The sequence below is a fragment of the Marmota monax genome, unplaced genomic scaffold, assembly GCF_021218885.2.
Source record: "Marmota monax isolate L192 unplaced genomic scaffold, Marmota_monax_Labrador192_F-V1.1 WCK01_AAM20220418_F8-fsc00041, whole genome shotgun sequence".
In the NCBI taxonomy this organism is placed as follows: Eukaryota; Metazoa; Chordata; class Mammalia; order Rodentia; family Sciuridae; genus Marmota; species Marmota monax.
Window position 1 is genome coordinate 17,706,712 of NW_026695238.1, and position 20,762 is coordinate 17,727,473.

The 20,762-nt window shown below is 52.3% G+C and overlaps 1 protein-coding gene across 12 annotated transcripts in view; it reads right to left on the bottom strand.

The window, feature by feature from the left end:
* Iqca1 (IQ motif containing with AAA domain 1) overlaps positions 1-8,499 on the bottom strand; it is a 142,818-nt gene extending 134,319 nt beyond the window's left edge. For 2 of the 12 annotated variants that reach the window (XM_058577438.1, XM_046439738.2), the window contains exon 1: positions 5,939-8,321. In XM_058577438.1, coding sequence (XP_058433421.1) covers positions 5,939-5,949 — 11 coding nt within the window. In that variant the 5' untranslated portion in view covers positions 5,950-8,321. Of the gene's footprint in view, positions 1-5,938; positions 8,323-8,348 lie in introns of those variants that run through there. The other 10 variants (XM_046439735.2, XM_058577439.1, XM_046439741.2 and 7 more) reach the window with 8 other exon arrangements.
* Positions 8,500-20,762: the final 12,263 nt, after the last annotated feature.

A 20,762-nucleotide genomic window follows, 5' to 3' on the forward strand; every position in this document is an offset into this window, starting at 1 on the left:
GTGGCATGGTCACCAGTGGCTGTGTATGTCACACAGAAGTGGAAACTGGTGAGTGAACGAGAGCTCAAGGCAACATTCACAAGCGTCTGAAGCACAGTGGAGTGCAGCGAGGCCTGGGGCGGAGCTGCTGGCCTGCTCCCGCCAGGCCCTCTTGCCTCATGCTGGGGTTGAGAGGTGGGGGATGGTGAGGTGTGCACAGTCCCACTGCCTCCCTGGCAGGTAGCAGAGGGCCTCCCTCCTCCTGTTGCCACCTGCTGGTTTCCCTAGACTCTGTCCACGCCCTTGTCTGGCCACTTACCAGACCCACTCAAGGTGCTTGCTTGTCCTGTGGCACCCTGACCAATACAGTCATGGTAGAGATGAATGAGGGTCCGGTTTTGGGTGGGTTCTGGCTCTTTTATATTCAAGAACAAGACAAAGTTGGACTGGAGGTCCATGGGAAGGGACTTCCCCATGGGACCGGGTGACAGGCCTGTCACTGGTTTCCCTGGGATGAGGGGAATGGCTGTCTGTGAGGTGTTCCCGTGCTCAGTGGAGAGGGTGGCTCCTCCCCTGGCTGGGGAGTGGACCAAGAGGGCTGAGGATGCTCGCCCTCCTGCCTGCCTGTCTGGATGCTCTTCCATGCTGCCCTGCGTCTGGCCTCCAGACTCTCCACAGGTTAGCCACCAGCTCCCATTCAGGGGGGGACATTTCACTCCTTGCATAATCAGTGGTTAATAATTATGTTACTGGCCAACGGCAAAAACGGTCCTCAAAAGGACAGTAACAACAAAAGCAAACTCAGGGCAAGTGAATCACAACCACTCCCCTATTCTCAGCCCCCTCAGAAGACCAGGGCTCCCCCCTTGCAGAGGAGCTGCTGGTTCCTGGCCCCAGGTGTGCCCAGGTCCACCTCCTCTTGACTCTCCCTTCCTGCCTGTCCCTCCCTGGCATCTCCTGGTACCTCTCCAGGCTCTCTACATTCCCCTTGACCCCTGAGCTCACAAACTTGTCAACCCTTTACTGACCCCGGAGGCAACAGTGCAGGTAGACACACCGTCCAGTCACCTGGTTCCCAGCCCTCAGTGGCTCAGTGCTGTGCCCTACCTGTGCTCCCTCTGCCCAGGCCCGCCACCTGCTGTCCTTCCAAAGCGCTCCAGACTTCCCTGCGAGTGAGAAATTTTGCAGGAATTGCTTATTGAAGCATTGATCACGTTAGGTTTTTTCATCTTCTTGGCCAAAAGTTTAAAGTGCACCTTGATGTGAAAAGGGTTTCAAGGTTCAGGTGACAATGATGGTGACTTAAGTTTTTGTACTGTGAGCCTCTGTTCTGCGTGCTTTACATACAAAAACTCATGTCATTCTCACAATGTCCCTGTGAGGCAGGTAAATTATCACTCCTGCATGCAGATGAGGAAACAGAGGTACGGAGAAATTATTGCCCCGAATCATAAATCTGAACAGAGGATTTGTACCTTGGCAGTTGACCCCAGATCCTCCGCTCTGACCACCAAACTTTCCACTCTCAATTCATCAGGAAGAAAGCAAATGAGGGTGATCAGATATGGAGGACAGGTGTGGTGGCCACCACAGAAGAACAAAGATCAAGAGATTCAAAACAACAAAACTCTTTCCCCCTCCCCTAGCACCCCACTCTCCCACCCTCCCCAGCACCCCACTGTCAGGATGCTGGATGCTGCCCCTGGTGCACCACCTCCAGTGTGTTCAAGCACAAGATTTCTCAAACCTCAGCAATGTTTAGAAGACGTTGATAGCGAAAGGGCATTCTGCCAGATGGCTTTATTATAAAAGGGACTGTTATTATGGGAAAGTTAGGATTTATTTAGGGTGGGACATTTCACTCCTTGCATAATCAGTGGTTAATAATTATGTTACTTACTGGCCAACGGCAAAAACGGTCCTCAAAAGGACAGTAACAACAAAGGCAAAGTAACACCAAAGACTTACAGCTGTCTAAGTCACCCGGATATGCTGGCCCTGTGCTTGCCACTCTCAAGAAGACAAGCAGACAGGAGAGGGCACGAGGAGGCAAAGCCATCACCTCAAAGATGACCGCAGGCTTTGCACACAATGCACAGCAACTCATCCACCTGGGGGACTCAGAATCCTGGGGGTGTGAGAAGTGGAGTATAGTCTTGGCTTGCCAATGCCCAGACTCGCAGAATCTGGAAGGGACAGCCACCTGCTTTGGTCACTGACCTGAGAGGGCACACAGGCCACATGCATTGAAGGACCCTGCACTGTAGCATAGAACCAAAAAAGTGCTCTATTCATTTTCTGAACTAAACAGGGTTTGGGACAACACGAGGTAAAGCACAGGCTGATCTCATCTGGAACTCAGCTCTGAAGTCCCACTTAGCAAACAGAGCACAGCACCACCCCAGAAGCCTCACTTCTCCGACCAAGGCCAAGAGCCCAGGGTGCCCGCAGCCCATGCTAGGGGCCCTAGCTCCTCAGCAGAACGGTAAGACCCTGGCGTATTCCCACCAATGCTCAGTGAAGTTTGACTCACAGTCCACACGTGAGTGAGAAGCCCCCTCACAGGTCCAGGAGCAGGGTGACCACAGTGCTAGAATGGGCCAACGAGATCTCCTCCAGAGCAATGCAGGGGATGCTCCTCAAAACCGAGGAATGATTTTTTAAAAGGAATTATACAAGGACTCAACTATAAAAGATGTTTAACACCACCATTTGTAAATGAATTAAAATCCAAGGAAGTCAGTAACAACAACAAAAAGTCAATTAGCACTGCAGCATTGAAAGACTTAGACAAAACCTGTGCAATCTAAATGTGGAGAAGAAAATGATAAAAGAAATCCCATTCCCAGTTCCAATAAAGACCATTAACTTTTTAAGAATTACCATGGTGGGAGCCACATTAGGCCTCATGAATCAACATTCTAGAATGGGGAAGATCAGAATAAGCAGAAGGCGGTGTCAGGTCCTGCCTGGGGAGATAAGATATGAAGACAGCAGGTCTCGAGACTGGCTTGTGGATTTGCCAGGAATCTAGTAAGGACACACTGAACACTAAGTAAATCTAGTCATGAGTCTTAAACACCAGGTGGGGCAGACAGTTAAAGATAAAAGGTGTCTTATCAACGTCACAACATTTAACTCACCAACACAGTAAGGGTGCCGCCACCCCAGGAGGCTGCCTCCAGGAGGGTGCAGGAGGGAGGCTTGAACCCCACAAAGAGCAAGGGCTGAGGGGACTGCTGTTTTCCCAGGGACCCAGGGCTGCAGCTGCTGTGGGCAGGCCCGGCCTGGAGCCCTGCTGCAGCTAAGGGCACTCATGCAGGTGCTGGCCCAGGGGTCAGGCAGCAGGAAGTTCCCAAGGCCACTGCAGGGCTGGCCCTAACTGGGACTTCTGGCCAAAGGCATCTGTTGGCTGGGCCTCCCAGGTCCTGCCATTTGGGCTGAGCCTTCTTCTTCCTTGCCTGCTGCCTTTTGAGGGCCCCTTGTCTGAAGGGACGGGGCACCTTCACCTGTGTTCCTCAGCTCTGAGAGGCCTCCATCTCCTCCACCAAGCCTTGTTCTCCAGGGATTGACTGTGGCTTCTGTCTTCCTGTCCAGACCCCCTCCATGTGACTCTTGTCCACATGGTGTTGGGGGGCCACCCCATCACTCACTGGAGTGCCAGGGGCCTGGCCACCGTGCCTCAGTCACATCAGCCTGTGGGGCCTCCAGGACCCAGCATGGAGCTCACCGCACTGCAGCCCTGGGAAGGTCACGTGGCACAGGGACGTGACAAGATGCTTTGTAGCAGGGCATCACGGAGACGTCATTCACGTGCCATCGAATGCCTTCTCAAGTGCACGGTTCGGGGGTTTACGGTCTGCACCAAGTGTTGGGCAAACCCCATACCTCCTAACTCCAGGATGTTGCCATCACCCCAAAAGACAGCCATGCCATGCAGCCCTCCCTGCCTAGGGCCCACTCCTCCCAGCCCTTGGCCACCTTAAATCTCACTTCTACCTGCCGTTTCTGGACATTTCATGTCAAGATGTTTAAAAAAAAAAAAAAAACCTTTGTAAGCTGAACGTGCTGTCAGTAGAAAGAGCATTTAATACCCTAAATCTACCGCCCACACTAGCTCTGCAGCAGAGCTTGCTAGAAGGTTGACTGTCCCCTTCTAGTGGCAGGGCTGACAGGAATCATGCTCCAGGTGCTACCCAGCACCCTTGAGAGATTATCAACGTCACAACATTTAACTCACCAACACAGTAAGGGTGCCGCCACCCCAGGAGGCACCCTTGAGAGATGTGAACCTCATATCGCCAGCCTGGGAAAGGCTCAAATTTAAAATGAGAAGCACGGCTCATGCTGGACACCAATCACTTCCACTCCACGGCAAGGCTGAAAACAAAGTGGATCCACCACAGTGGGATGCTGTGCCCAGAGCCATGTGACAGGTGGCCCTTGTTCACCCACGTGCCATGCTATAGCGCAAACCAGAATTTCATGCCTTTTTACTGCCAAGCAATTCTCCACTGTGTGGGGACCCCACAGGGTTCTCTACTCAGCCACACTGGCCGCTAAAAACAGGGCCGCCATAAGCATTCAGGCACAAGTGTTTGTGTGGACGCATGTGTGTATTTTCCTGGTCTTGGCAAGGTGATTTCTCAAGGTGAAAATGCTAAAGGTTTAAAATAGAAACCAGTCGCTGTGGTACAAGCTTGTAATCCCAGCCACTAGGGAGCCTGAGGCTGTAGGACCTCAAGTTCAAGGCCACTCTCAGCAATTTAGCAAGGCCCTAAGCAACTCAGCAAGATTCTGTGGCCCAGTGCCCCGGGTTCAATCCCGTGTACTGACAGAGAGTGCTCTAGGATTCAAGAGACTCTGCCATGAGGGTGTCCCCTTGGGCTACCGCCTCTCCTCCTGTGCCCACACCTCCTTGAGTGGCAAACCTGGATAACAACACCTGCTCAGAGGGTCACAGTGGGACAGCACAAGACATGTGACAGTGTTCCTGAGACTTTACATGCACTTGGCAAAGGGAAGGCAGCACTCATCTGTGAGACCCAGCATTTTGTACAAGTGTGGTGGTTTCCGACGTGGCCATGAGGCCTAGAAGTGCTACAGCCTTTGAAGTCAGGGGGGCGAAGACTGACTATGACGCTAAAAGGACCCGACTGCTGTTTCCACCAGGCAGCCTGAGTATTCAACTGCACTCAACAGGTCCCAGGCTGAACTCCTGATCTCCCGCATCCCCAAACCTTGGCGATCCTGTAGCCCTCTGCTCCAGTTTCCTGGCCTAGAAGAGAGGGCTGTCACAGCAAGACTGTGGCTGGACTGCGGCTCTGGGGCCACACCTTCCACCTGCTGCATGAGCTGCTCGCCTCTGCACCTAAGCTACTGCGAATGGAATCCTAATAGCCAACACTGCAGAGTGGTTGTGGAGGTGAGGACAGTTGCTGTACTTCAGGGACTTTGAGCAGTGGTCCCCGAGTCCGCAATCCATGTTTGAAATGACTTGTTTCCAAACAAGGAAACTAGGGCAGGGCTGTGCCCGTGGCACATGCTAGGGACAGCCTCTCAGCACCTCCACCAGGGACCGTGGAAAGCCAAGGAAGGGAGCTCCTCAAGATCTTTCTTGATTGAGGCGTTGGGACCTGGGCATTCACACTAGGGCCCATTTATTACTGAGGATTACAAATTGAGGTTCCTCGACCTCAAGGGCACCTGGGGCATAAGTGAGGACCTGGCTGGAGCTCCTCTTTGGGTGGGGGGATCTAAGGGTACCATACACCCTGTCCACAAGAAGCTGATCCTCCAGTCTCAGGCACATCTGAATTGAATTTGTTACAAAGGGAAAAGAGAGAAGGGCAGTGGAGAAGAGAGGAAAGAGGAGACGGAGGGGAGAAGACAGGAAAGGAGCAAAGCAGGCCACTCCTGGCTTGGAGAAGTGCCCCAGGGCTAGGGCACCCACACTTACGCGTTCGACATGGCTGGCTACTTCCGCTTTCCTTGGCCCACCGGGAACTCTTCCTTTGCCTTTGGAGGCTGGCCACTGCGGGGGGGCCCCGCAGGTCGCGGTGCTGGGGAGGGTGGGAGCGGGACAGCCCCTCACTACAGGCAGGGAAGGGCACCGAGCGGGGCTGGCGGGCTCCCCTGCGGGCGCTGAAGGCTCGGAACTTCCCTCGCGGCTCCGGGGCTCCAGGCTGTCCTAGCAACAGGACGCTGCGCCTGCGCAGTCCCTGGCCGGGCGGTCTCCGCGGCAACCGCGCTGGACCTCGGGAGAACGCTGGCGGGATGCTCCGCGGAGCCCCGCCACCGCGCGGGACTGGGCCGCGCTGCCTTCGGGTCGCCCGTTTCCATCCCGCCGGGCTCCGCGGCCCGGGGTCAGGTCCCGCCAGCTCTGCCCTTCGGCATTCCGTCCCTAATGCGGGCCTGGCCGCCATTCCTTGCTCACTCTACTGGGCATCTCTTCTGGGCCGGGTGCAGACGCTGCCCTTCCGGGCCCCAGTGACCACGACTGAGGGCCGTGGATGCTAGTTATTAGTGAGTCGCCATGAGTGCTCTCCTTGCCATCGTTAGTGACTACTCTAGCCGCAGTTAGAGTCTGCGGTTCCAGGAACGTGTCCAGAGCTAATGCAGGGGAAAGAGCGTGGGGAGGTCATTGCATAAAAATGACGATGAACCTGGGCCGCAGGACCTCTCCAGCCATCGCTACTTTCAGGTCCTGCAAAAATAGAAACTGCAACATCCCCGCTGCTCAAGGCACTCAGGAAGGAAGCCCAAGAGAAATTGTTCACATTATATTTGAACAAACAAAAGATCTGCCAAGAGCCACCCAGGTTACATAGAATAAGATAGAAAGAAGCAGCATATTCACTATCTAAATCTTAGACTTTAATAAAAATGGAATAAAAAAGGATTTATAGCTTGGTGATATAGGTGAAGAACCAAATAAATAAAATTTTTTACATGTGTTCCATGTTATAGAATAGTAACACGAGATCAATTTAATAAAATGAGAGAGTAGAAAACAACAGAATGAGAAGGAAAAGATTACATGCCCAAGGAAATCAAACAAAAAGCAGAAATATTTCAATACAGAAAATAAGTTAGAGAAACCAAGAAATAGACTAGTCATAACTTAGTTGAATTCCTGACTTTGGGCTTGACTAAATTACAGTGAATATAGAGTAGAAAGATGAAGACATTTAAGTAATTATGAAAGGGTTAGTTGGTGTTCCTGAAAAAGAGACTTCAACTTGAGATTTTTTTTTCCCCAGGGATATAAGGAAACATTTCTGAAATAAGAGAATTGAATCTGCAGATCAAAAATTCTCACTATGTTCCAGGAAAAACTGGTGTAGAACCACCAACTGGAAGAGATATCCTGGATCCATTATTGACGGCAAGGAGAAGAGGTGGGAGAGAGTGGGCAGCTTCAGTGTCCTCTGCGGTAGCTTCCCATGCTAGATAGAAAGGAAGCGAAGGTACAAAGTTCTAGAGGAAAGTGTGATCCAACATTTTTCCACTCAACTTATTAACCCCCAATACGAAAGCCCTCAGGAAGGACAGCACAGGTGCAAAGGTTGGTATGCTAATGAATGCAAACCCATGAAGCCCAGTGTCCAGTAGCTTAGCCAATACGGGGTGCACAATCTCCCTAGTCTCCAGAACAGGGCTGATGATCTCAGTGGCTCGGTGATGTCCCTGAGGATCAGCCTCTGGTGGTCTCTCCATCTTTTGGTGCTGTCACACTCAACATGTTGAATGACTCCCTTTCTGGATGTACATGCCTGTAGCAGCTCTAGGCATCACGTTTCTCCATAGCAACACCTCAGGACAGAGAACAGATCAGCTGGGAGTTACCTGCACAGAGAGACAGAGAGGAAGGTGCAAACCCAATCAGGACTCAGCCTGCACAGAAGGCAGGACCAGCTGCCGGGTAGACGACACACAGTAGGCACCTCGACCTGTGAACTCTATGGCAGACAGATTGCTTGGTGACAAATCCAGACAGCTAGCTAAAAGGCACAGGCCGTGTTAAAAAGACCAGCAGAGCACTTGATATGAGACGAGTGGAGTTCCGAGCTGCTCCCGCTGCGTCTCTCTCTGGACTGCTGTCCTCTCTGCGTCTCTCCTGTGAACTCTGCTCTTTCCTCTGTGCCAGGGACACGTGGGACTTGGCACATCTCCATTCCCTCAGTCTTCTCATGGCCTTCATGAATGGGGTAATATTTTACCCAAGGTGGAAATCGACACTCAGAGCGGGTCGGCGTCTGTCTGTCCGTGGCTGTACTCCAGTTGGTCGTGGACCTGGCTTTTCAGATGGTCTGGCCTCGGAGAGCACACGCTCCTACTTTCCCTAATGATGTGGTTGGAGCACCTACCTTAATGCTTGCTTAAAAGCATTTCTGTGAGACAAGTGTTCCCAAGATGATAGTCCTCAAACCGCTTATCCTTTAGGAGAACCCACTGCTACCCAGTGAGTGGCACAGCAGAAGGGCTGCTTTGTCCTCAGTAGTTAATGATTCATGCAGCCATGGGCTGCAGGCCTCTGGGGAAATTAGCCTCCAGTCTGCTTGATAGGGAGGAAATCATTTCAGCATATATTGTGGACACCCCGCTGTGGAAAACAACAGGCACCACTGTGAAACAGAGTGAGTCCACTCTGGTAGGAGAGAACCCCGCCCTCAGGAGTACAGCGGGGACGGTCATGCAGCGTCATGCAGCGCAGGCTTGTGGTCAGCATGTCCCCTTGGGGATCCAAGGCCTGGCGGATGGAGCCTCCGAAGGTGTCTGATCCACTCCTGTGACAGGTGGTTCACCTGCCAGGACCTCCCCACCTCCTGCCCTCCTCTGCCCATACAAGGGCGACAAGAGAAGGCCTGGCTCTCTAGAAAGTCCACGGGTTCTGAACTCTGATTCACACTGGGATCCAGGGCAAAACAGCACCGCTGTTCCTTGTACACAGGAGCAGTCTTTTTTTTTTCTTAATTGACTTTTTAAAAATAAATGACAGAGGAATATATTACAATTCTTATTACACATATAGAGCACAATTTTTCATACCTCTGATTGTATATAAAGTATGTTGACACCAATTCGTGTCTTCATACATGTACTTAGGATAATGATGTCCATCACATTACAAATCATTGCTAACCCCCTGCCCTCTCCCTTCCCCTCCCACCCCTCTGCCCTATCTAGAGTCCATCTATTCCTCCCATGCTCCCCCTACCTACCCCACTATGAGTCAGCCTCCTTATATCAGAGAAAACATGTGGCATTTGTTTTGGGGATTGGCTAACTTCGGTTAGCATAATCTTCTCCAGTGCCACCCATTTACCTGCAAATGCCATGATTTTATTCTCTTTTATTGCTGAGTAATATTCTATTGTGTATATATGCTGGGAGCAGTCTTTTAAGCATTTAGCTCACATCTATGCCTCCCCTCAAGACTTTTTTTGGGGGATACTGGGGATTGAACTCAGCGGCACTCAACCTCTGAGTCACATCCCCAGCCTATTTTGTATTTTATTTAGAGACGGGGTCTCGCTGAGTTGCTTAGCACCTTGCTTTTGCTGAGGCTGGCTTTGAACTTGCGATCCTCCTGCCTCAGCCTCCCAAGCCACTGGGGTTACAGGTGTGTGCCACCGCATCCAGCTCCCCTCAAGGCTTGCTTGACCAGGTCCTGGGGTCCCTTGCTGTCATTCTGTCTGGAACCCTGTTAACACAGTCAGCGTCCTTCAGACAGAACCCAAGGTAGCGTGGGCTCTTCATCCTGCAGCAAGAGGGGCCTTCCAGGGGTCCGCCGCCTGGCATCTGTTCTGAGGGGCCACGTGGCGCTGGCGACTCGTGGTGTTCACGGCTGCTGCAGCCTCTCGGGGCGTTCAACCTGGCGTCACCCGTCCACGTCCCTGGCGCACCTGCAGTCTGATCCGTGTCATGGTGAAGTGTGGCTTCTCTGACGAGCCCAGGGGCCCTGCAGCTCGTCAAGGGCGCATTGTCCTTGTCTAGGCAGTCGATGGCGACAGACACTGAGAACCAGGCTCTCTGGCTTGTTTCTGGAGAACCCAGGATGACAACACTTGCCGTCTTTGCTTCTTTTCTAAAAACTCACCAGCTGCTTGAATGGTCTGGAATACTTCCTGGGATCACGTGGAGTTCCCAGAGAAAGACGCCTGTCTTTCGTGGGTCCTTGTCATTCATTCAAGGACTCTCTGCTGTGAAAGCGTTCATCACCCTGTAATGACTCTGCCGCCCAGGGGACTAGCTCCTCACCCGCACCTGAGGATCCCCGCAGGCCTGGACTGGGGTTGGCAGACCAGGGAGCAGCTCTTCTGTCTAGACTCAGGCTGCCACAAGGTGGCGCAGAAACCACTACCCAGTGAGATTGGGGCCCCTCCCAGGGCTTCCCTGGGCTCCTGGGCCTCCTCCTCCCCAGTGAGCTCCCTCTCATTTTCTAAGTAACAACAAGAACAGAACATAGCAAGAGTCCTACCACCAGAAGACTACACTTAGGCAACCACATAACCAGATCAAGGCCCGGCCTGGGGAAGGCTCTGGACAGCCCTGCAAGGGGACTGACCTAAGAAGGTGGCACCTCCCAGAGACACAGCTGTTCCTGTCTTCCAGGGAGGACCACCTTCTGCTGCGTCCTCCCTGAGCATGCTCTGTCCTGCTGAACCCCATCTCTGAGTCCATCCTGCAGGCCACAGTGGTATTTTGTTTTTCTTACACAAAAATACTCTTTATTTTGTTACGCTTGGCTAGATACTGGGGGCCTGATTACTTCCGATTCCCCTTTTGGATAGTTTCCCCTCAACTGAGCAGTATCTTTTCCACAGTTACTACATTTTTTCCCAAATAATTGATGTTTTATTCCACATCAACCATAATCAGACTGCCAGGTTGCTGAAAGAATCCACCTTCCCAGTCCTTTTTTCTTTTGGTACTGGGGATTGAACTCAGGGCTCTCCACCACTGAGCCACATCCCAGCCCTATTTTGTATTTTATTCAGAGACAGGGTCTCATGAGTTGCTTAGTACCTTGGTTTTGCTGAGGCTGGCTTTGAACTCAGGATCCTCCTGCCTCAGCCTCCAAGAGCCACTGGCTTTACAGGTGAGTGCACTGTGCCTGGCTTCCCAGTCCTTGAAGTTAACTGGCAAATATCTATTGAAACTCCTTCTCTGCAGACCACAGCCTTGCATACAGCAACAGAAAAAGATGGCTCTGGAGGCATTTAGCCTGCAGGGCGGGCATAGGAGAGAGAGAACTATAGGAGGTGATTCAATGCCACACTGCAAAGTGCTTGGGAGCTGAGTTGTGAGAGTGGCTTTGCTCTTGGGAAGTGGGAGGTCCAACGCAGCAAGCAGGATCAGAGCCGGACCAATGGGCTTTGACCTGAGGAAGCAGGAGAACATTCCAGGTGAAGGGAACAGCATGAGCAACGGTGTCGACGCAGGACACTCAGGTGTGTTCATTTACAGCCAGGGTTTCTGTCTGAGCTGGGAGCAGGTGTGACTCTGTGGACTGGGGCCAGATGGGAGGTGAGCTCCATGGCAGGCAGGTTTTGGACTGACTGTGTGGCTGCTGCAGAACTACTGAGGCTTATGTGAGCAGGAGAATTGACACGATGAAGGCAAGTGCAGAGTGGGTAGCCAAATGTGGTCTGCACACGCCGTGGAGCAACCCGTCCGTGGAGCAACCCGCAGCCGTGAGCAGGAATGGAACCTGCCGCAGGCCGACCGACACAGGGAAGCACCCCAGGCCTCTGTGCCACTGGAAGAAGCCAGACACCCAGGACTGACCCTGTGTGACTCCACTCAACATGCAGCGTCCAGAACAGGCCTTCTCAAGGGGCAGAAAGTAGATCTGAGCCCACCAGGGGCTGGGGGAGGGATTGGGAAGCTATGGCTTAGTGGGCACGCAGCTTCTGCTGGGGTGGCAGAGCACTTGGGACATAGAGTGAGGATGGCTTATGGCATTGTGAAGGCAGTTACTGCCACAGAACTGTGCCCTTCTAATGGTTAAATGGTTGAAATTGGGGGAGGAGAGGGAAAAGGGGGATCAGGACAGGGACTTTCCTGAACAAGAGCCTGAGGATGGAGCGGAGGGTATCAGACCTGGGGAAAGTGTGGTTCATGGGCTGAGTGGTGTGGCTCAGGGAAAGGTCACGGGTGATGCTGGTTCCCACGTGGGGTGCCTGGAAGGAAGGGGCGGTGCTCACAGGACTGGAGGCGACGCTGGGGACTGGGTGTGGGAAGGTGCAGCAACCAGGTACAGGCTGCTCTGCGAAGCAGAGATTAGAGACGTGGCCACCAGGCCTGGCCCTTCCGTTTTCTTGAATCAACCCTAGCAGCATCTCTGAAGCCAGTTCTTTCTCTACAGTAGGAAGAGTCCCCGACTCTACCCGCCCCACCCGTCACTGGAAGTGTGTGAGGAATAGTTTCCACCCAGGCAGGGGAGGCACCGGGGCCTTGCCCACTCATGTCAAGATGGCCACCAGACTCCCACAGTATGGCAGGGAATTCAGCCCCTGAATTGCTCCTCGGAAAACCTGGCGGTGTTGACAGGCTCCCTCTCCTCCCTCAGACCCGCGGTGAGGGAGTGAGTCTTCCCAGGACCAGCTCGCGAGCCTGCAGCGAGTCCGGGCTGCTGGAGTTGGAGGAGAGTGACTGCCGGGACCCAGCCGTCATTTGATGGTACTTCAAGGCACAGAGGAAAGGAAGGGGGAGCTTCCGGTTGACTTTGATTCAGTTCTAGCAGCTGCTCAGGTAGGCCCACAGGAAGAGAAGTGCAGTCGGCATAGATAAAAGTGGGAAGGTGGAAAGTTCATGTGGAATCTGAGGCCTCTCCTCTGCACCTGCACGTAGAAGCCCTTTCTGTGCCTCTTCGTGTAAGATGTCCTTCCACATGAGAGGAGCCTTTAGAACGTCAGCCATTAAACTGCCGTAGTAAGCCACTTTTTATGTCTGATGTTCTGTCTGCACAAAAAGAAATGGATGAGATGCTCAGCTTGCTACATTTGCATACTTAACTGGACCCGATCAGGAAGGAAAGCTTTGGCGGAACTTGACCAAGATCTCCATCCAGATCTGGCATCTCAGTTTTGACTCTTTGTGAGCAACCCCAAGGCCCATGGGTGTTATGAGTTGTAATAGGGACAGTTCTGCTTAGCTCAGAGGGTTGTTACAAGGATTAAATGAACAGCATCTGTGAAATACCGGGCATTGGTTTGAACCAACCTGGTATTGTACAGCAGGTAATCCCGTAAGCTACTGGGGGAGCCTGGGGCTCTCCTCAAAACCCTCCTCTGAGCAGTATTTCTCATTCTGGGGCTGCAGAAATCTTGAGACCTGTTCTGGTTGTCAAAGGTCGGCTCCACACAAGGTGTTCAAGCAGGACTTACAAATGTGCTGAAGAAGAGTGACTGCAAGGGCTGGTTCCAGAGAGCAAGCGCTCCCGGCCGTGAACCCCGGCTTCTCTCCAGCTGTGACAGTAACATCTCAAAGCATATTTTGGACTGGAAGTGATTCTGACTTAATTGTAAATTAGTAAGCTAATTTAAAAGGGATATGAGCAACGGGAACATTACATTCTGAATGGAGTTCCCAAAAGAATAGATCACACACACACCAAGCTGTTTTACGTCAAATAAACATCCAAACATCATTTCCCCTGGGAGAGGTGTGTGTGTATGTGTGTGTGTGTGTGTGTGTGTGTTATGAGCTGCCTCTATTAACTATAAATAAAATTTCCCAGTGTGAGAAAAAAAAAGAAGGAACTAGCAGGAGGCAGGATGTTGTCGTATTGTGACCCTGTGTTTTCACAAACAGCCGGGCAGCTCTGGCCCAGATGGAGAGGTCACCTCGCATTGTTTTAACACCTGCCATCTTTTGAAAGGAGCTCAGCTTCCAAAGGCCATTGAATGCAGCCCCAGCCCGCCCCGCCTGCCCGGCAGCCTCGGGTATTTTGATAATAGTTCTCAGTAAATAGTGGTGCCTGTCCCTCCCATTGGTTTTGTTTTCCCATGTGTCCCTTGTACCCCTCTCTGGCTCTTCCGTCCTCACAATGCTTATAAGGAAGCAATAGTTTCTGGTGCCAAGAGTAGAAAGCCAGGTACAGATAGCAGCTGCCCTGTTCGTGAAACAGAGGAGCACAAGTCATCAAGGAGACACATCGAGGGACATGAAGTGCCAGTGCCCCCAACAATTCAGCAAGACGCAGGTGAAGAGCAGAGGAGACCTCTCCTTATACTATTAACTCCTCGCAGAACACGGCCAGACCCAGGAGATCAGAGCCTTGGTCTAAAGACGCCCAGGCTGGAGGCTGGCAGAGTCTCCGTGGCTCACTCCGTCCTCCTCCCTCCAGGCCTCTGCATCCTTGTCCCTCTCTGTCCTGCAAATACAGAGCCTCCTTAGACAGGTGGGCCCTGCCCTGTGCCAGGACTGGAGGGCAGCATCTGGCACAGCCTCAGAGTCCCCAGCCTCGCCTGCTAGACCTCCCTGAGGCGCCTTAGTGGCTCTCGTAACGGGTGCAGTCATGGACGGTGTGGACCTCGTAAGTGGTGGACCCTATGGGCCTGTGCCACCCAGGTCCCCTCAGGGAGGTGTCCGCAGAGCCTCTTCATGCTAGGAACACCACTGCAGATCCTGAAACATGAAATGCTGACCAAAACGATCATAGCTACAACCTGTGCCCAACCTCCCCAAGCTGAGAGGAAGAAATGCTCATCTGGGGTGGGTTTGAGGGTCGTCCTGGCCGGACACTGCTAAGCCGTACAGGCCAAGAAATTGAGGGGCTCTGCATCTATGTTCAGGAAGGGTAATTAGTCTGTAACTTAATTCTTTTAATATTTATGTCATCTTTTGTCCTCAGGATTAAGTTGGCTTCATAAAGTAACTTGGGAAGTGTTCCTTTCCCTGTATCTTCTAAGAATTTGTGTAAGATTGGCATTTTGTCTTCTTAAATGTTTGATGGAAGCCATCTGAGCCTGAAATGTTCTCCAGATTAAAAAAATTATGAATTAGAAAACTCCGTGTGTTTTTTAGAGTAACATTACTCAGATTCCCCATTTCTGTTAGTTTGGGCAAGTTGTATATGTCATCAGATAATCTGTAATTCAGTACAAGGCATAGAAATTATTTTTTTAAGTCCATAGTATTCCACGTTATCTTTTCAACATCTGTAAGATCTGTGGTGATATCTCCTTCGAGATTCTGAAGTGTAATTCTGTCTCTTTTCCTCCTTGATTCATCTCCTGGGGGGGGTCATCATTTTTATTAATATTTTCAAAGATGCAGCCCTTGGTTTGATTGATGGTCCCCATTTTTGTCTCCTGTGTATCCAATGCTCCTAACAATTGAACCAACTCAGTGGCTTAGAACAACATACACTATTGTCCCAGAGTGTCCCTGCTCAGGAAACCCAATGTGGTGCAGAGAGACACGCAGCCAAGGCTTCAGGATGCAGGTGAGGACTGGGGAGCTGCTGGCACCCCAGACGCAGGGAGGTGGCCAGGGGAGCCTGCTTTTCTCAGACCCGGGTGTTACCAGTGGGGTCATGTCCTGGGAGCCACTGGCTGGAGGACCCTGGTTCTTCGTTGGAGTTTGGAGGCCCCTCTTTGTTCTTTTCCCTTGAGCCTTTACACAGGGCAGCTCATGACCCAATGGTGCACTGCACAAGAGACCTGGGGGACAGGGAGCAGGGAACGCCAGGCTATCTGTTACCCTTGGAGAAAGTACCTATAAAACAGGCGATTCACAAATTAAATCCAGTAGAAGACTGCTGATGGAGTGAGGGTGGTCCAGTGTCCGATCACCCACCAGGGCTGGCAGAATGAGTGTTGTTTGGGGAAGCGACTGCCTTCAGCTCTCAGGTGCTGGCTCCTTGCGGATCGCTTCCTTGTCCCCAGCCTTTCTTTGTGCTTTCTGTCTCACGACTGTCTTCTTCACATCTGTCCTTGGTAAGCCTTAGCGACCTCCAGACTGGGCTGTGGCCATGTCCCAGCAGCTGTTGAACATGGCTCCTTCCCTCCTCCTTCCCATGACTGTGACTTGATGGAATTTCAAAGCTGCTCACAAAAGCCCTGGCTCGTGGGATGCCGTGCTGTGGAGTCAGAACTTGATGACGTGCACCGTTAAGGGTTTTTACCCACCTCTTGCCGTCACTCCTCAGGAGCGCCCTTCCCGCTCTCCGTTGCAAAGTGCAAGTCCTGAAATGTGGGCCTCTGCTTCCCTTGTGTAGAGAGACTTGGCCTTGAATGTCCAGACTGCCACCACTGGCCCCACAGCTTCCTTTTGGGTCTGGGGCCACCATCTGCAGTCCTTGACGAGGCCCTAAGACGAGGAAGAGACAGAAGGGCCCTGAGGCCTGAGGACTGGACGAGGAGGACAGGAGTGCCATGCCGGTGGGGCTGCCACTGGCCACTTGTCCTGGAGGAGGATGGAAGCAGCGTCCACAGGTGGCAGTGCCCTCCCTGCGTTTGCATCACCTGCATGTTACCTTGCTAGTGGTGCCTGCTTAGTGCTTCAGGCTCTGAGGGGGGCTCTGGGATCCTCACGGTCAGACCCTGGCAGGAAGGGACAATCATTTGCCAAACCAAGACTTTAAGTTCAATAGTTGAGAAGTACAGGGACCCGTGGCAGGGATAAAAATCCTATTGTCCATAGAACTGAAGGCCAGGTTGAAAGAGCAGCCGACTGAGGACACAGGGGTCACCTTTCCTTTTTGGTGTCTTGAAGACTCTGTTACCAGTGAAAAACTGGTGGATATAGAGCTCAGGCAGAGGCAGATGAGACCAAAAACAAACAAACAAATAAAATAAAAAGCCAGCTTTGAAGAAAATGCCAGAGAAAACAAAGATGAAAGGTGTTAAAATCACAGAAGATGCCTTGGGTCGATTTTCTGCTGTTGCGTAACTGACAGATGAACATGGTGACTCCAGTTGGCACCTACGCGGCAACTCACAACTCGGTAGGCTGAGCGTCAAGGCACAGCTTACCAGGGCACCCTGCTCACAGTCTCCTGGCTGAATGGTGCCTACAGGCTTCGGGCCTCCCAGAAGCCCTGGGCCTCTCGCAGGCTGTTCCAGAGGTTGGCAGTGTTCTGCTTCCTGCAGTGTGGGCTCCTCCAAGCTCCCCCTCCAGTCACGGCACCCAGAGCCTCTCTGCAGTCAGCTACAACAGACCCTTCTCAAGGGAGTGAGTTCCCACCCCTGTCCCCAGCCTGCCCACAGCTAGGGATCACACCTCTAACAGGAGAGAGGGCCATCGTAGAACTCTGTGTCCATGCTATAAAATCAAGTGGTTTAAAATGCGCACTTTGACTAATAGAAGAACAATTACAGGCATTATTTGGGAATGGGAGTCCTCAGGGCCCGCCTCTGTCACATGGAGATGTCGCTTGACATCTGGCTGACCCATGGGCTGCGGCCAGCCTGACAGTTCACACATCGGAAATGCCTCTGTAAGACAGGCTCTGCTAGGGCATGCGTGCAGGTGTGTGTGTGCAGACCTGTGTGGGTGCATGTGCACAGGTGTGTGTCTGCTTGTGTGTGTGCACACGTGTGTGTGTGGCAAAATCTCCACCTCAGACGCCCTGCTCTGCAGGCCTCGCCTCCCCACCACCCCAGCTCCCCCAGGACGGCAAGGGAATTGATGTGGCACAGGGACCCGTGTGAATGCACAGCGAGTTGGGGACATGGGGTCCGCTCTTCTTGTGCCCCAGGCTCAGGCATAGCCTTCACCGAGAGACACCACCCCAGCTTGGACTAGAAACGTGCCCAGGGGTCTCGGTGCTGCACTGAGGGCTTGACTGGCCCCGGGCTCTGATGACCTGGGATTCTCAGAGTCTCTGGCTGTCCATCCCGCCAGGGCTGTTTCTTATCTTCCCTGTGAAAGGTCAACCAAAACATGCCCAGAACTGCCGTGGGCACTCTCCTGTCATGGACGTCTTCCTGGAGGATGAAACTCCCGTCCATCTCTTCTTGGCTCAGCTGAGACCTTACACTTAATGACAGGTTTCTGGTGAGGGTCTCCAGAGAGCTGCGTCTGTTTCCCAGCTGAGAGCAGCTGCCCCGGTCTCCTGCCCGCCTGTCTTCACCCTCCTCACTCTTACATGACCTTCAAAGGCCACATGAATCCCACATTTGCCATGGGCTCCCCCGAGCCCTGCCTAAGGCCAGTTCTCCCTCATTCAAACTCCTGTGTGGTTGTTTGTGTTTGGGGATGTGAATATCAGGGGAGAAGTAACCTCACCTTATCTTGGCCCAGAGCTGGCCGGTTCACAAGCCCAAGGCCCGGGATGCCTCCTCCTGCAGAGCTGGGCCCAGGGCTGTTCTCTTTCTTGCCTCTGGTGGAATCTCATTCTCTGTGATAGGATTTGCAGCCCCTGCTTGGTGGCCCAGGTAGACTTTCTCTAACTGGTCTGCAGTGAGACATTTGCTGCCCGAATCTGATCACTCAGGGAGTTATAGGGTCACGCACTTATTAACCAGTTAATCTCTGTAGACGAGCAGATCTTGCCCTGCATGTGCTCAGGTCTGAGGACTGCGGCAGGTCTTGGTTCCTCGGGGCCCTGGGAGGTGTGCTGATGATGAACAGGACCACGAGGGAAGGCTGGACCTGCCGGTGGATGACCAGCACTTCCTTTTCTACTACTTACGACAAATCAAAGCGTGTGCTTCTCAACGGTGGCGCCCCTTCCTTGTGGCCTCTGTCCTCTCCTCCGCAGGGCGAGTCAGCATGGCCCCTGCACTGCCTCCAGACATGTGCAGTGCTCTCAGCAAGCCAGCGTGGTGACAGCAGGGCCACAGTCCAGGGAGGAACCTCCCCCCCCCAGGCCCCAACACACAAACCCAGCCTGTGCCTGGGTCCGCTCAAAGCCTGCAGGGCGGATGTGTCTAGGCACTGCCACTGGAGCTGCCCACATGTGCTGCCAATTGTCTGTCCTTATCCAGTTCACAAGGAGGAGGGAATAGTCCATTTTGCTGAACTTCTAGAAATATTTAGTTTGATGAAATGAGATCAAGACTCAAAGCACTTACCAAAACAAGATTTTCCCTGTGACCAGAAACAAGCCACAGCTATAACGGAAACTCATAAAAACGCTCTTTTTAGTAAGCAGAAAAAAAATGCATCTTTAACTTTGCCAAATGAACTCAAAAGACGAACGGTTGCTGTTCTGTGTCTTCCCTGAGGCCTGGAGAGCAGGTGGAGCCCCGGCCATGGCGTCCCCCTGCGTGAGGCCTGGCCACCTTCACAGGCCCCACGCTGGAGCCCGTTCTGCTGCGCGTCTCCCCAACAAGGCGGAGGGAGCCCAGAGGGCGGAGGAAGCAGAAGCAAGGGCATGGGGACCGCTCCCTGGGAGGGAGGAGGGCCCGAGGTCCCATGAGCTCTCGGGGCTCTGCCTGGCCTGGACTGGTGAGGGCACCCAGAGCCGGCCTGCAGTCCCTGCCTTGAGTTGTGTTTTCTCCAGAAAGAAAGAGCCCTGGAACACCTCAGGTGTAGCCACCACCCAGGTGACCCTTCTGTGGCCTGGACCAGACTCAGCGGGTTCCACCCTGAGTCTGCAGCCCAAGGAGGGCCAGCCCTCCAGGCCTGGACTCTGCTTCTCATGGCCCTGGGAAGCAGCTGCCTGCGTGGTATTTTCCTCACATGGCTCACAGCGTTGTTTGGGGAAAAAATAGTAACAAACTGGCATAGGTAGTGTTTTATCATTTATGAAGTGTTTATGTAAGTATCTTGCTTAGACCTCACACCAGCGAAGTGAGCCAACAAAAGTCATCTGATGTTTTCAAAGTCACACCGCGAGCCGAGAGCAGAGCCAGGACTTACCCCAAGACTCTCCTGGTCTAGAATCCCTCATGACAAGAGACAGACTTGACAGATCTTGGAAAGTGCATTACCACGGAAACCACATGGTAAAGGAGAAGAAACCCAGGCATCACTAAGCCGCGCCCGCGCCCTCTTCCTAGAAGACCTCTTCCCTCCTTCCCTCTCCTGGGTCAGACCCCAAACCTCAAACCAGCCTCCTCTGCCCATCACCTCCCATAATAGAAAACACATTCCAGATGAAATCCAGCATGCGTCCTAACACCGTGGGACACGGAAGGAAAACTCAAGGCCGAAGGAAAGAGAGGCATCCTGTGTCAAGTTTACACCACTGATCATTTTTAAGCGAGATGAAATTATTTTTATTCATTACTTCATACCAAATTTCCTATGCACACTGCATCTGCTACTACTCAAAAAATTTCAGCTCATTCAATTTTTCTAATAGAATCTTCTCTATAGGAATCCTGTTATGTGGAATATCGAGATCAACCCACAAATGGGTGGATCATGTTTTTTATAAGAGAAAATGAAGTTAGTAAATGAAAACTAAGCTATAAAACAATAATGATAGTGTAGAAAGTTTCAAGATGTTCCTCCGAGAAGATGGTGGGCCAGAGAGCAGTACCACCTCCATGTCTGAGATTTCTCTACTGCATTTGGAGGATTTGAACTCATTCATGGCACCACAAGACAGACTTGCCTGAAGCCCAGAAGATGCTCTTCTGCAATGTACCCATGGAGTAGGAGCCAAAAGCCCCCAAATCCAGCTTCTTCACTTAAACCAGGGGACAGACCACAGGAAGCACAGCACATGTTCACACTCCACACACGCCCAGAGAGAGGAATAGGAAGCATTCCACAAGAAGAGCTACAATTAATAAATGCAGGAGAGATGTCCTCTCCCACAGGTAACCACAGGCCAAATTTCCTCCCCCTCCAGTGGAAGCGATTTAGAATATTAT